This window comes from Alnus glutinosa, chromosome 6 (genome assembly GCF_958979055.1).
Source record: "Alnus glutinosa chromosome 6, dhAlnGlut1.1, whole genome shotgun sequence".
NCBI lineage: Eukaryota > Viridiplantae > Streptophyta > Magnoliopsida > Fagales > Betulaceae > Alnus > Alnus glutinosa.
Window position 1 is genome coordinate 3035690 of NC_084891.1, and position 16245 is coordinate 3051934.

At 37.6% G+C, this 16245-nt stretch overlaps 1 protein-coding gene and 1 pseudogene across 1 annotated transcript; one reads left to right on the forward strand and one right to left on the reverse strand.

The window, feature by feature from the left end:
- Positions 1-1631: 1631 nt before the first annotated feature.
- LOC133871853 (small ribosomal subunit protein uS7cz/uS7cy-like) lies at positions 1632-2187 on the reverse strand (annotated as a pseudogene).
- A 595-nt stretch (positions 2188-2782) lies between these two features.
- Positions 2783-13996, forward strand: LOC133870379 (trafficking protein particle complex II-specific subunit 120 homolog). Its single transcript, XM_062307489.1, has 10 exons — positions 2783-3399; positions 4119-4325; positions 4450-4632; positions 5795-5904; positions 7835-7894; positions 7991-8279; positions 9461-9756; positions 10378-11246; positions 12211-13167; positions 13440-13996. Exons 1-10 carry the CDS (start codon positions 2989-2991, stop codon positions 13658-13660), a joined length of 3603 nt encoding a protein of 1200 aa, XP_062163473.1. The 5' UTR covers positions 2783-2988; the 3' UTR covers positions 13661-13996.
- Positions 13997-16245: the final 2249 nt, after the last annotated feature.

Here is a 16245-nt window from a genome sequence, read left to right on the forward strand (position 1 = left end):
CATTTAAATAATTTATTTATTTTTTAAATGGATGTTGTGTGTGATGCATGGGAGATTAAAAAAAGATTATATTTTAATAGTTATTTTCTTTTATTTATTTATTATTCAAAGTTTCTTCCAATACATATAAATGAGACAAAACGGCCAAATGTCAAAGATTACAAAGATTCCCTGATAAACCAAGTTAAAGGCATAGGAGTAGAGTTTCTTCCACCCAGACAAAGTCAAACTTAGACCATTACAAACAACAGCTACTACAAATTCTACCAGACAATAGAATAGTGCCTCTACGTGACATAAACCTCTAATTGATCTAGGAGAGTACATACCTTCTGAGCTAAAAAAATAACTTTTACATACCAAGTTTGATCCTAAAACACCAAGCATGTTGCTTGAGAAGACTACTACCAAACAAATAAACAGAAAAAACTTCAACATCACGAGCCGAAACACATGGAAGGGACCATAAACAATTTCCCCCACATAACCTTTTTTCTTGTCTGTTGGCCCCTTCAAATAAACTACCACATGCATCGAAAGCATATAACGTTCGACTCCACATCGAAAACACGTAAACTGCCACAGGAACTTTGCGAATGGGAAGTTGACAAAAGTCATGGAAAAACGGACCAACAAACATGGACCGACAATGCAACAAACTGCTATTGATGCAATCAACACGGACCAACAATGCATGCCTCTGGAAACCATAAAGCATGTAACTGTTTCTTCATAATCACCCCCACATCATCATTCGGAATTGTTGGCCTGGAACCCAGATCCGTCGGGAATTGCTCCCTGCACAACCCCTAGAGACCACCATCTGCAGTGACGCTTCCTATCCAGCCTCGGCCAGAGGCGAAGCGTCAGAACGTTGGAGAGTCTGAGCGGCTTAATCGTCTGGACCATAAAACTCCTTCGCACTCATTCCCGAAAAGCAGCCCGCTACCTCGTGATAAAAACCACAATATAACATAAAATTACATCTCAATCCCAAAAAAATGACAAGACAAAAAACTACCATTTCCACTAAGGGAACATGGCCTGCAACACCACCCTATAACAAAAAACTAATTTCACATAGGACTGTGAATACATTCGTCCTAGATGTGGTGACCATCCCCGGCGAAAAGCCACAAAAGAAACAGAAAAACTACATCTCCATCTCAGAAAAAGGATGAGAAAAAAATACCATAAACTAAAAATACAAACACAAAGCACCAGCGGAGGGGGAAAGCTTAAATTTTCTCTCTTCCTCAACAAACAAAGCTAATCTTGTTGCTCTACCTCTCTCTCCTAAAAATAACTGTTGCAGAGCAAAAAAAATTTAAAAGTCTACATAATAGTTTTTTATTGTGTTTGATGAGTGAATAGTGCTCACCAAATTGGTGAGGCTAATGGAGACTCAATTTAGAATGTTTCCACAAATTGGTTTACCAAAATAGCCAAAAAACTATTTTTGTGAGTCTACTAAGGGTTTCGTTTAGATTTGCTATTTCAAAAAAAGTGATTTTTAAAAATGTAGTTAATCATCTAGCAAATTGTAATTTCAAATGCACCATAATGCTCTAACTGCAACATCTTATACACTCTAAAGTTTTTTTTTTTAAAAAAAAATTGTCAGCCTATGTGTCTATATAGATCCTATCCTGTTCATGGATTAACGAAAATGTGCAAAAGCTCTATTTGCCTCTGCCATTCTATAAGTCTCTTCCTTTTTACGTATGGCATCGCCACTCCCTTTGGCAGCATCCACTAATTCGGAACTTAACTTGAAAGCCATATTTCGACTCGGGCATTTTTCGGGATGCCCCTAATAACCAACGAATGGCAAGTGCTTTTCCTTGTGCGGATCCTATTTCAATGGGAACTTGATGAGTCGATCCGCCTACACGTCTTGCTTTTACTGCTATGTCGGGAGTTATTCCACGTATTGCTTGACGTAAAACAGATAGCGGATTCGTTTCTGTCTTTTGTTGAATCTTTTTCATAACTCGATAGATAATTTGATAAGCCAATGATTTTTTTCCGTGTTTCAGAATACGGTTAACCAACATGTTAACCAATCGATTACGATAAATTGGATCGGATTTTGCAGTTTTTTCTTCTGTAGTACCTCGACGTGACATGAGCATAAAAGGGGTTCAAGAATCAGTTTTTTTTTTTTATAAGGGCTAAAATCATTTATTTTGGCTTTTTGACCCCATATTGTAGGGTGGATCTCGAAAGATATGAAAGATAAGACATGGCACATTAAAATTAGCGGCAAGTGTAAAATCTTGCTAAAATAGATTTAATAAATTGGGAATGGAGATAAATGGACGTATATAGTAACGTTGAGCATTTCTATCCGATTATCTATTTTTATCTTTAGGCTAAAATAAATAATAAAAACTTAAAAAATTCACTCCATTGGATTATCTAAATAAAAGCTAGAATAGATTTCTCATTCATTTGTGAATAGTGCAACTCCACATGTAGAATTGCACTATTCCCATATCTAAAATTATTTTATTGTTTTTCTTTTACATTTTGTCTTATTTTACAATTAAAAGAATATTTAATTGTAAAAATGTTTATTTTAATAAAATAGAAGAAAATTTAGATAATCGGATGGATAATATATTTTAAAACTCATTAGCTAAACTAGATAAAATGAATTTTAATTAGTAATTTTAGATTGAGATATATATATATATATATATATTTTTTTTTTTTGAGGAATTTTAGATTGAGATATTGATTATCGGATGACAATGCTCTTTTATGTATCGCAAGTCAAGCCATCCCATTGGGTTATGCCGTTAGGCATTTCTCGTGCGGCCTAACACCGACCCTCCGAATTCAACTCGCTTGTCACTCCACTCTCTCTCTTGCGCGCGCGCTTTGTTTAGGGTGACACTGTCGAACGTCGTCGATCCGAATGGTCCCGATCTGATACGCCCATCCCCACAGCGAAACCCTGCGCCCTCCTCTCCGATCTCGAGAATGGAGCCAGACGTGAGCATCGAGACTTCGTGCATGATCCGAGTGGCGGTCCTGCCGATCGGGACGGTCCCGCAGAGCCTCCTGCGGGAGTACCGGTCGATGCTGGAGCGGCACCAGACGATCCCGCTCTCGGGGATGAGCTCGTTCTACACGGAGCATCAGAAGTCGCCGTTCGCGCATCAGCCCTGGGACTCCGGCAGCCTCCGGTTCAAGTTCGTCCTCGGCGGCTCCCCGCCCAGTCCCTGGGAAGACTTCCAGTCCAACCGCAAGATCCTCGCTGTCATCGGCATCTGCCACTGCCCTTCCTCCCCAGATCTCGACTCCGTCATCGACCATTTCGGCTCCGCCTGCAAGGGTTACTCGTCCGCGCTCGTCCACCGCTGCTTCGCTTTTTGCCCCGGCGATTCGCAGGTATGTGCGCTTTCATTTGCTTGTTGTTTTTGTTAATAAATGGTTAAATCATTAAATTCACCATTTCATATGGGAACATTTGATCTGCCTTCACTAAAATAATTACACGTGTTGGGTCCCAAGGGGTTTTAAAACAATGGTTTAGTGATTGGATTCACAATTTCCAATTAGTGGTTGGGATAAGTGGTTGTTTATCAGTAGTTTGCGATTTGTTGACATAGATTATACTTATGGTTCTGAGGGTTAATTTATAGCTTTTAGGAGTCAATATTTGGCGGGTGTAGGGGAAATCAATCAAAATTGTGTAGTTCATTGTCAAGTTTAGGTAAAAATGTATTTGTTAAGGCTATATATCGCTACAACTTCTTATGGTTTAGAGTTGCTATTGTTATTGAGCTCAAGAGGCTCTCATTGTGACTGTGGAAGGCGAGGAGGTGTCAATTTACAGGGAAAATGGTTCAACCTTGCACTTAATTCGTCACAAATAAGTGTGAAATGTTTCCCATAGTATTGATTAGCAAAGTTCTCTATGAATCTATGTGTTTGTGGCTTTCGAAATGGTAATTATGGCTTTCTTATTGTTGGGGTTGGAAATGAAGGATATCATTCTATATTGACTGAATGGATCTAGTTATTGTTAATTTCTCTTTCTTTTTTTGGTCTTGACCGTTACCTTATTCGTGGCATGGCGTAATCACGGGTTTTATTTCTTATTGCAGCTGGAGGACGGCAGTAAAAAGGGGGGTAACTTAATGTTGTTTCCACCTTCTGACCTTCAAACTCAAGAGTTCCACTTGCAGACGATGATGCAAGACATTGCTGCCTCATTGTTGATGGAATTTGAAAAGTGGGTTCTTAAGGCAGAATCTGCTGGAACTATACTGAAGACGCCGTTAGATTCTCAAGCCAGTCTCAGCTCAGAGGAGGTTTATGTTTAGGTGTCCTATAGGAATTTGAATCTATACATTTTCTCTCGAAGCTTCAATGAACTGTGAGATCCTGAATGTGTTTGAATTTGCAACTTAATTAGTATTTGGAAAAAAAATGCAGGTCATCAAGGCCAAAAAGCGAAGACTTGCCCGGGCACAAAAGACTATAGGTGATTACTGTTTGTTGGCAGGATCACCTGTTGATGCTAATGCCCACTATTCTACTGCATTAGAGCTTGCAAGATTGACTGGTGATTACTTTTGGTATGCTGGGGCGATAGAGGGTAGCGTTTGTGCTTTACTGGTAGGATTTATTTTTTTTTTTTCTGTTCTTTTTGTTTTGTTTTGTTTTGTTTTTTGTTTTTTGTTTTTTCATTTTCCCCCTAATTATGATTATGATCACTTGTGTCTGACAACTTTACTGGAAACTAACAAGAGGATTTACTCATTATTACTTCATAAATGTGTGGATGGATGTATGGATATTGCTTTTCCAAGACAGATCTAAATATAACTCTATACTTTAACTATTTTATTTTCGAGATGTTTACATGCAAGAAAGTGCTCAAACAAGGATGGTAGATATGTCTACTAGCATAAAATTTTCATGAAGACACATAAGTCTATCTATCTTTATGCCTATATCTTACAAACTCTAATAACTTATATCCTTGTTGAGATGTGTTGTAAGCCCATGAATCATTGTTGAATATCAAATCGGGTGTAATAATCGGCAAAGAACTAGCACCTTTCTTAGGCAAAGTGCCATTAGGGGTGGATCTTTGGTTCAATTCTTGCACGGCAAATCAAAAAGATGAAAATTGATTGGACTGGCTGCATCTTGTCATAAATTTAGACTTTCGGTAATAATTGCGTGCCAAATATAATTAGTGATTGGAAACAAGTTGATAAGGTGTGACAAATGTTAGGAATCTGTGAAAATTTTCCCGAATCAGTGAAAACAAGTTGGTAAACACTGCTTACTATTTTGTGATTGTACTTGATAAATTTGGGGATAGTTTTGACACAGCATCAATTGGTCAATTAGGAAATACTTCGGTATGATGTGTGAATAAAGATCAAGAAACCAAAACAAGGTATATGTTGTTGTTAGATATAATGTGGTTACATGAGTTTTTGAATTACATATGATAGACAAGAAGACATGATAGCCATAAAAATCCTGACAGAATGGTGGTTTCATGCTGTTCTAGTGCATCCTTATGTTTGGTCAATTTTATTTTTTATTTTTTGTCTAGAATGCAGTGAAACATCCCTGTAAATATTGAGTACCTGAATTTACTCATAAAAAATTGAGTACCTGATTCGTTATGTTTTACTAAGCTCCTCTCTTGATTGGTCTCAGATCCTTCTGTGCAGACTCTGTGTAGTTCTAGGCCTTTGGTTTACATACATATAATCTCTTTATCTTTATTTGTTTATTTACTTATTTTTACTGTTAACAGCTAGACCGAATGGGCCAAAACGATCCGGTTTTGGAGGAGGAGGTTAGGTATCGGTACAATAGTGTCATCTTGCATTACAGGAAGTCATTTATACAAGACAATGCTCAGAGGTAGTTGACACGTCTTTCAACTTTTTGGCCAAGGAATGAGTCAATGACTCCAACTCTTCTCCAAATGATACTTCAATGTGTGTTGTAGATTACATGCAAAGTGTCTGTTCTTATTTCATCTTGTATGGTGGATTTCTCTGGTGATAGATTTCATCTCACTTTTGCTTTGTATTTTTTGCTTAGCAGTTTTTTGTTGTGCACGAGAAAATAAAGCTGAGTTGTCTGTATTCAGATACGAATAGGTGAATTATAGTTAAAATGTACATCAGAAATTTACTAGGTTGTATACAGTAATGCTGATTTGCAATCACAACTGTATGCAACAATGCCCTAAGATCTGGTGTAAATGATAATCTGAGTGCCTGTAAAATAGATAGAGTTCTGGGGTTTAGTGCCAGATCATTAGGGTTCTGATTAGTACTCTACTAATTACTCTCAAGGGCGTGGATGTAAACTGGGTTATACACAGGCTAGACAGAAGACACACAAAATTCTCTCTTTAATTATGGTGATCATGACAGAATATTTAGGCCTACTTCTAGCCTGCAAGAAGAGAAATGTGGTTTCCACAATGCGATATACTTGTTTTAACCCTAGAACAAGATGCATATTGCTTTCTGGTTTTTTGAAGAAAAGAAGCCACTGAGAAGGGTGTTTGTTAGAATGGAAGTTAGTGAAGTCATTATTCACGTAGTCAACATAAAACTTTGGTTTTGAGGTGAATATTGCATTGACGAAGTTTGGGTATTGTATAGTGATTGACATGTGGTATAGTATAGGATTCATCTACAGTTTTAAAAGCTTTTAGGAGCATCATTGTACTTGTTTTTTTTAACTTTTTAAAGTTCAGTAAAGAAAACCCACAATTTATGATACCTTCAAAATTATCAATGGCAATCCAAAGTGTTATGCCAAAGCATGAAAACTAGATACAAGGTGCTGTTTTAGAGTCACTGGCCTACTTTTTTACACCATATAACCGTCAAATAAGTTCACAGTATTGGTGAACAAAAATGGTATACCCAGGCTGGGACTTTAGAAAACTGAGTTCTGCATGCGTTTACCTAAATATCGTAGTCTATATCATAAAAGTGTAATGCTAAATACTTAACTCCCATTCCACTCACATATAACTGGGTTGATGTGGCAGTGCCCATAAACTATTGGATCAATATTTATTTAAGAAAGAAAAAATATAAGGGCTTATGGGCATTGCCACATGAGCTCAGGTATGGGAGTGGGATGAACGTTGAGTATTTAGAATTACTCGTCATAAAAAGCTTTGAGAGGAACACGTGTTTCTGGGGCTGGTATGATATACTGTATTGTGGAAAGAAGTTAGTATAAGGCGATTGCTCTCATTATAAGAGAAGTAGCGATAGGGCCTTCTTTTTATTTGCCTATGTTTTTCTTCCTTTTTATTTTTTGCTTTAATTTAGTTTACAATTAATTAAGTTATATTAGTTATTAAATAAATATAATTGATACATCCTTCTGCTTAAATAACAGAAGCTCGAGCTTCCTATTCTTTTCCACTTCTAGTTTAGTTTGTAATTAAATGCATTCCATATTGGGAGTTATATTACCTTCTTCATACTGGAATATCTTGAAAGTTGATATTATTGTCATTATTATTATAAGAGAAGTAGCGATAGGGCCTTCTTTTTATTTGCCTATTTTTTTCTTCCTTTCTATTTTTTGCTTTAATTTAGTTTACAATTAATTAGGTTATATTAGTTATAAAATAAATATAATTGATACATCCTTCTGCTTAAATAACAGAAGCTCGAGCTTCCTATTCTTTTCCACTATAGTTTAGTCTGTAATTAAATGCATGCCATATTGGGAGTTATATTACCTTCTTCATACTGGAATCTCTTGAAAGTTGATATTATTGTCATTATTATTTATTTTGATGTTTACTCTGCAGAGTTTCACCCCTAAGCTTTGAACTTGAGGCCACATTGAAATTGGCAAGGTTCCTTTGCAGGTGATTTTTCTGTTGAACCTTAGTATATAGCATAAACTATTCTTCCCAAAATTATTTCTTCATCTTACATTTATTTTTCTTTTTAACTTTTTACAGAAGAGAGCTGGCTAAGGAGGTAGTGGAGTTGTTGACAAGTGCTGCCGATGGTGCTAAATCATTAATTGATGCCAGTGATAGGCTAATATTATTTGTTGAAATAGCCCGTTTATATGGCGCTCTTGGTTATCAGCGAAAAGCTGCCTTTTTTTCGAGGCAGGTTGCTCAGTTGTATCTGCAACAAGAAAATAGACTGGCTGCTATTAGTGCCATGCAAGTTTTGGCAATGACAACAAAGGCGTATCGTGTTCAAAGTAGAGCATACACCTCTGAACCTTCTCTTCCTGATGTGAGTATTCAAGTATTAAGCAATAAAAGACCTGGTCTTATTTTTGGGACTTGAGAGTTCATATTATCTGAACTGTTGAAACAATTTATGCATTTGAGACATCAATTCTTGGTTTTTATGCTGGTAGTCAGCCATCTGTGATTGTAGTTCTTTTGTGATACTGGCTAACAATGGTCCTTTATCTTTATTCAGTTCTGTCACTGTTGCATCTCCTGATAACATCTACCAGTCATCACTCTAATTGATTTTAAACCTATTGTTTTTGGAACTTTGTTCAGATATATGACCTCAAATTGTAGCTTCTCAAAAAATTAGATGACCTAAAATCGTTGATTTTAAAGACTGCCAAAAGCTTCATTGTTTGGCGTAACATGAAAGCTTGTGATCAGATGGATGAATGAATGAATTGCAATCATCTAAACCTCCTAAAATATTCAAATTTCTCCGATCTCCATGAGACCTTTCTAGTTTCTACAATGACGGGCCCCAATCTGAGGACAGGACACATACTCAGACCATCTTTGGGAAGTTTGTTATGCTGGTAAATAACAAGCAAAGGGTTATTATTCATTTACATTTTTAATTACAGAATAAAACAAGAAACTTTCATCTATTCTGTGAAATTACAAATACTAGCAGCTTGCTGGAGAAAGTAATTATATATTTGAATTTGTTACTCTTGAAGGGAAAAGGAAAAAGAAAAAAGAAAAATCAGGTTTGATCATCAATTGTGACCTTGCTTGGGGATTCCCTATTTCTTGATGTTAATTTGTGAAATACCCTTTTTCAATATCTTTGAACATGGCTTTCCTATACGAACTTTTGTTGTTGTTGGTGGTGGTGCTGGTGATTCTTTGGTTAGGGGTTCACTGAATTTTATGTTATATGGCTGTATAATCTCAATACTGAGCGTGTCTGTCTTAGTTTACAACCAATGGCTTGGGGTTAAAAATTTGTTGCAGTAGTAGGAAGTGAACTTGAATTTGGGCTATGGAGGAATGAGCTAGCTTATTTGGTGGCATACTCTGATTAATAATTTGCACGTACTAATGTCTTTCTATTAAGTTAGAAGTATGGTTTAGGTTTTTCTCTTTTCTCTCAATAAATTTATGTTTTACTAAATTTAGACTCTGCATATTCTGAAGGTGAATTTTTCTTGTTTTTATTTTGTTTATTTACAGAGGCAAATTGTATCAAGTCATGCTGATGGCGGGAAAATGCATCATCAGTCAGTAGTCTCCTTATTCGAGTGTCAATGGAGCACACTGCAGATGGTTGTACTAAGAGAGATTCTGATCTCGGCAGTTCGTGCGGGAGATCCTCTTGCTGCATGGAGTGCAGCGGCACGCCTACTAAGATCTTATTATCCTCTAATCACACCTGCCGGGCAAAATGGCCTGGCTAGTGCACTCTCAAGTTCAGCAGATAGGCTTCCATCAGGAACACGCTGTGCTGATCCTGCCTTACCTTTCATAAGGTGCTCAACAGTCCATTAATATTTGGTCCCATTGAAGATTAATAACAATTAAATTTTTTGCTGAGTCTTAGTCCTTATGATGTGGGGGCTTTATGGCCATACTAGTGGATTTTGGAATCTAATTATCTTCACCTAGCCAGTCATCTCGATGATACTGTGTGCTGCATTTTGTCCAATTAAAAACTACTCTGGGTTTGTCTTGCTTTTGAAAAAAAAGGTGTTGTTTCAAGTTTGGTACTTTGGTTATATTGTTGTTTGAGTTTATTTAAGATGTGTATTCGAATTATGTTGAATTTCCAATGGTTGTCTGGGAGGCTCAGTTTATGATTTTGCCCATAATTTGTATATTTATATGTTTACTTAATGTTTGTAGACTTTTGAGGTTCTGAGCTTCTTAAGTGGAGCCAAGTCTTTAGCCTTTTTGTTTGACACTCACTTTTTGTATTGAACACATATGAATGCTTTCCTACCCATGAGGACCTTTCTCATTCCTAAGGCGTATCCAGTTCTGATTAGTATTGTCAATGATAAGAACAAATCACTATTAGAGTCTATCCTCTTTTTCATTTTAATTTTTGTGGGAGCGACTTGGATAATGTATATTAATTTAATGCACTGTAGGTTGTATTCTTTTCCTCTCCATCCCTCACAAATGGACATTGTAAAACGCAATTCAGCAAGAGAAGATTGGTGGGCTGGATCTGCTCCTTCTGGGCCTTTTATTTATACGCCATTCAGCAAAGGAGAGCCAAATAATAGCAGCAAACAGGAGCTGACCTGGGTGGTCGGAGAACCCGTCCAGGTCTTGGTGGAGTTAGCAAATCCATGTGGGTTTGACTTAAGGGTTGATAGTATCTATCTCTCCGTGCATTCTGGAAATTTTGATGCTTTCCCTGTTAGCGTGAATCTTCCGCCTAATTTATCAAAGGTGATCACCTTATCAGGAATCCCAACTTCAGTTGGGCCAGTGACAATTCCTGGGTGCATGGTTCATTGTTTTGGTGTTATTACTGAACACCTGTTCAGGGATGTTGACAATCTGTTACTTGGAGCAACACAAGGACTAGTGCTTTCTGACCCTTTTCGATGCTGTGGATCTGCAAAGTTGAGGAATTTATCTGTTCCAAATATTTCTGTTGTACTGCCACTGCCATTGCTAGTGTCACACGTTGTTGGTGGTGATGGTGCCATTATATTATATGAAGGTGAAATTCGCGATGTATGGATTAACCTGGCTAATGCAGGTACAGTTCCAGTTGAGCAGACACATATTTCACTATCAGGGAAAAACCAAGATTGTGTCACCTCAGTGGCATATGAAACCCTAAAAGCTGCCCTCCCTTTGAAGCCTGGTGCAGAAGTGACCATACCTGTGACCTTAAAAGCCTGGCAACTTGGCTTATTGGATTCTGATGGCAGGAGTGCCTCTGGTAGCATGGTAAGGCACTCCAAAGATGGAAACAGCCCCACATTGTTGATCCATTATGCAGGTACTTTTGTCAAACTAAATACAAAAAATTTCCCTCACGATGAATTTATGCATTTTATGAGCTCTGACTGACTATAAGCATCCAAAATTTTTGAAGTTAATTTAGTAGCCTGTAGCTGTTAAAGAAGAAGAAAGACCGGTAATATTTCTGGTTTAGCTGTTGTGTTTTGGGCCTTCAGCTTTGTAATGTGGTCCCACTTTCCCTAGTCGCATGCCATCTATTATGATATTCCTCACTGAAACACGATAATCTGGGGCTGGCAATGGGCTAGGCTTGGGCTGTTTGTATGCGTTATGCTGGTTAGTGATTCATCCATAGTAGAAGTACGAAAGATCTCTTCAGGTGTAGGAAAAGCAAGGCACACATGGTGTAGGTTGGTGTGCCTTGGCGGGTGGTGGGTTACCTTGTATCTTAGTTGTGCCCTTTTGTAGTTTGCTTTTGGGTGTTTTTCGGCTTCTGGGGTTTAGGTTTTGCGGGTTAGCTTTGGCTGTTCCTGTGTATATTTCCTGTGTACTTATGGGGCGTCTTACGCTTTTATTAATAAAGTTTTTTTACTTATAAAAAAAAAAAGTACAAAAATAAATCTTCGGAAAATGTTAAAATATGTGAAATTACAACTGAACTTGATAAATTTTTTGAACGAGATAAAGAAGTTTGAAAATAAATCTTCAGACTATTAAAATATATGAAATTAAAATTTCACATCTGCAAGTTATAGAGAAGGCTTTGATGACTTATGTTTTTGTTTTTAATATGCTCCCTGACCTGTACTTATCAAAAAAAGAAAAAAAAGCTCTCCGACCTGTGTAAAGGAGGCGGAATAATCAGTTTTGTTTAAATTATTCAGTTATTTGTAACTATCAGATGGACTATTCCTCTCCAAGTACCATCTGTGTTCCTTAGTGGCATAAAAATTTGTTGTCATACTTTCTGACAGTAATTCTCTCTTTATTTTGCTTCTCAGGGCCACTGTCAAATTCTGTAGTTCCTCCAAAAAGTGGGTCTGCTGTGCCACCTGGTAGACGACTGGCTGTTCCTTTGCAGATTTGTGTTTTGCAGGGTTTGTCCTTTGTAAAGGCTCGATTGCTTTCAATGGAAATACCTGCCTGCGTGGGTGAAAGCCTTCCTAAGCCGGTTGATGTGGATAATATCTCTACTGAAGGAGCTATTGGTTCTGAAGGTAAAATAGACAGATTGGTGAAAATTGATCCTTTTAGAGGAAGTTGGGGACTTCGATTTCTTGAACTCGAGTTGTCTAATCCAACTGATGTTGTGTTTGACATTAGTGTTTCTGTTCAGTTGAAGAACTCTGGCAATGAGGATAACCTTTCTGCTGACCATGATGCTACTGATTACGGTTATCCTAAAACTAGAATTGATAGGGATTGCTCTGCGAGGGTACTAATACCACTGGAGCATTTTAAATTACCTATTCTTGATGGTTCCTTTTTTATGAAGGATATTCAGGCAAATGGGATTGATGGTGGCAGAAGTTCAATTTTTTCAGAAAAAAATACCAAGGCTGAACTGAATGCTTCTATCAAGAACCTCATATCTAGAATAAAAGTAAGGTGGCATTCAGGGCAGAATAGCTCTGGAGAAGTAAATATTAAGGATGCTATACAGGCAGCACTCCAGACATCTGTAATGGATGTACTGCTGCCAGATCCATTGACATTTGGCTTTAGGCTTGCTAGAAATGATCTTGAGCCTGCAAAACTTGATTCACCTATAGAGTTCGATAATCATGTTCACTCGGCTGCGTCTAGAGGTTCTGTGCTAGCACATGACATGACTCCTATGGAAGTTCTGGTTCGTAATAACACCAAGGATATGATTAAATTGGGTCTCAGTATTACATGCCGAGATGTAGCTGGAGAAAATTGTGTAGAGGGTGCCAAGGCAACTGTCCTATGGGCTGGTGAGTTTCTTTTATGATGCCTTTATTTTATTTTATTTTGGTGTTTGGTCTCATAAGTGATGCTTCTCATCTATATTGTACAATTGTTGCACGAGTAAGTTCACAAAGCAGAGGTTTGTCGCACATCTTTTAGAGGTTAACCAGGGTCCTGCCTATGTTTTTGAAAATGTTTGCCATTCATGAAAATCTTCAGGTGTTGCTTACATAGATGGAAGACATCCATTATTACAAATCTATTGACTAGTGTGTATACTTTTTCCAAATATTTTTAGGCGTTCTGAATGGGATCACTATGGAGATTCCGCCACTTCAAGAAATCAAGCAATCTTTCTCTTTGTATTTTCTCGTCCCCGGTGAATATACACTGGTTGCTGCTGCATTGATAGATGATGCTAATGACATCCTCAGGGCTCGAGCAAGGACCAATTCTCCTGATGAGCCTATTTTCTGTTGTGGACCTCCATATAATGTCCGTGTCATTGGGACTGCATGACAGTTTTTGGTCTGTCCGTATTGATTGGGTAATCTCATTGCAGATCACAGTAGATTTAAGGATACTGCTCGAAGTAGATAAAAGTACCAATTTTTTTTATTTGGCAGCAGCATGAGTTACGCATTGCCTTTTCTTTATATACCTCTTTCAGTGAACTCCCTTCCACCCAAAAACGAAGTCCTTTTTTTTTTTTTTTTTGTTTGCTTGTAAATCCATGTTTGAGGCATTGTATTGAAACACTATGTTTTGTTGTTAGGAGTTTTGAGGCTGTATCTGCTTGTACTGTTGTGAAATAATTTGTTGCGTTTTACACGGGAAAGAAATTGATGTTAGGTATATGAACTGACTTTTGTTTGGTTTTTCTGTTATTGTTCTAGAACCAATCTATAATCTTTTGCGTTGTACTGGAGCCATTTTGCAATCTGAGTATCGAAAATTCATTGATATTTTGTTGTGGCATAAAATTGAAGTCTTCTGAGGAATCTATGCAAAAATCCATGCGGTTCATGGTGAAGAGTACTTTGCTGAGTTTCTCAAGCAATTGTTTTCTGTTTCTTTAACACGCTCACTGATTTGAGATAAGCTACATGATGAAGCTCCGGTCCAAGTTTAAAAGTACGGTTTTGAGCTACATTAGGGGCACTAATTGTAGAAGAGCCTGGCTTACCTAATTAAGAGTGAAGATGGTAAGATTGGGAGAGAACTCCATTGAAAAGAGTGGAGCTTATCCTTGCCGTTTATTTTTTGCACAGGAGTTTGATGAATTGATGGCGAATGATGTTTTTTTGAAATGCCATGATATGTTAGGCACAAAAAGGGTTGGTTTTGGAAGCTTGTGAGATTTTACAGGAGCTGATGGAATAAGGGAGCCAGGGAGGTAAAGCCGAATGAAGGGACAATGCTAAGATTGAGATCAGCTCACACTAGTGTCGAAGAACTTAAAATTGGGGAGAGATTCATGGGTATGTAAGAAAGAGTTGAGTTTCTGTTACAAACGAAAGTATCCACATGACCTAAGTGTAATCTTAAAGTTCTTGGGCACTTTCTCCTTGTAAGTCGGTTTTCAAGTGTGAGTTATACTGAAGGTTTGTATAATTTGTTATTAGAGTTAGCTACTTCGTCGGGTATAGGATTAGATGCAGTTTGTCGAGTATGAGATTGAATGAGTTATACGGCTTTGTGGTCGAGTCATGGAGGGGGCGAAGACTTATAGACTGGATTAAAATGTCTTGATACTAAGTCATTGAATAATGATAAATGAGTGGAGCCGTCGAAAGAGAAGGGGCCGCCGTGGATGTCGGCTGTAGAGTATGGTGGTATGTTACAATCTTAAGTATCTCACATAGCTTAAGTGCAATTTTAATTATGTGGATAAGTTTTTGGACACCCTCCCTTATAAGGAGAAAACCTGTAAATTATACTTAAGAGTTTGTACCATTTGTATGTGAAAGCTTGGATGTTGCAAGGAAAGTGTTTGAAGAAATGTCGGAGAAGAAAACCGTGGTGTGGATTGTGGAACTCATTGATACGTGGTTATGCTCAAAATGGGTCTTTGGGCCGAGTAGTGGATCTCTTTAGGGAGACGACTTTTATGGACGTTAACCCTGATAGGTTCACAATTTCAGGCTCGTTTTCTGCTTGTGCCCAAACAGGTGCATAGGAAGCTCTAGATGGCAGGCTATGTGCCTATGCTTGCAACAGATGAAGAGTCCCATTACTCTCATTACAATGTTTCCTGAAAGATAGTCATTTCTAAGTTTAAATTTTCAGTAGTTGGGGGAAAGGAGATATCAATGTAGCAGCTTAATATCGTGAACCTACAGTAACATTTGTTGCCAGATTATCAGGTAAATAGATTCAAGCAAACTTCTAAAGTGGCACTAGTGGTATGAATTTTTACAATTGATTTTCAAATCTTGTCTGGGACACGTGGATGCATCTAGAGAACCTAGGTGGTTTTAGGGAGTGTTGGTGCAAGTTGATTTCTGAACGACTTTTTATAACACTTTAGTCTTATTGGGAAGATAATTAGCTTACATGGAGTGGGTTGATTATAAAAGAGATCATGAGTGCTAAGTCCCATATTGGTTCATTCTTAGGTGAGATTGAGTTTTATAAGTGATTCTAGGGGATTTCAATTGCAACTTGATTAGTCATTTTGAAGTGATAGCTTTTGTGTGGTCAGTGCTTTTTTAGGGTCGTTACACTTTTAGTAAGACTGATGGGAGGTTGAATTGGTTCCTACTTACACGTGTTGAATGAGATCGTTCAACGAAAGAATGTAGACTAACTGCAGTATACAATTGATTCATTCATGATTTTAGGGCAAAATTGCTTTGAGCATGTTTGGATGCCATATTGATGCTAATTGTGGGAGACTAGTTTGTCGAAATTCTTCGAGTGATAAATTGAGAGGAGATGGAAGCCATTATGGCATGCTCAGTGGTTTCTCTTTCTCAAGTGATAAACCTCCACAGGGATAAAGTTTGGAATTCTGTAGATGAAACCTAAATATATGAGATGCTCATGCTACTTGGCAAAGTTTTGAACAGATTCATGATAACCATGAGGATCCTAGTAGCCAG

What these genes read in the sequence shown, in the direction of transcription:
- LOC133870379 (XM_062307489.1), top strand. Translation starts at nt 2,989, where the DNA reads ATGGAGCCAGACGTGAGCATCGAGACTTCGTGCATGATCCGAGTGGCG. An exon ending in TTGGCAAGGTTCCTTTGCAG is followed by an intron (nt 7,895 to 7,990) that starts GTGATTTTTCTG and finishes AACTTTTTACAG; the next exon opens with AAGAGAGCTGGCTAAGGAGG. An exon ending in GGCAACTGTCCTATGGGCTG is followed by an intron (nt 13,168 to 13,439) that starts GTGAGTTTCTTT and finishes AAATATTTTTAG; the next exon opens with GCGTTCTGAATGGGATCACT.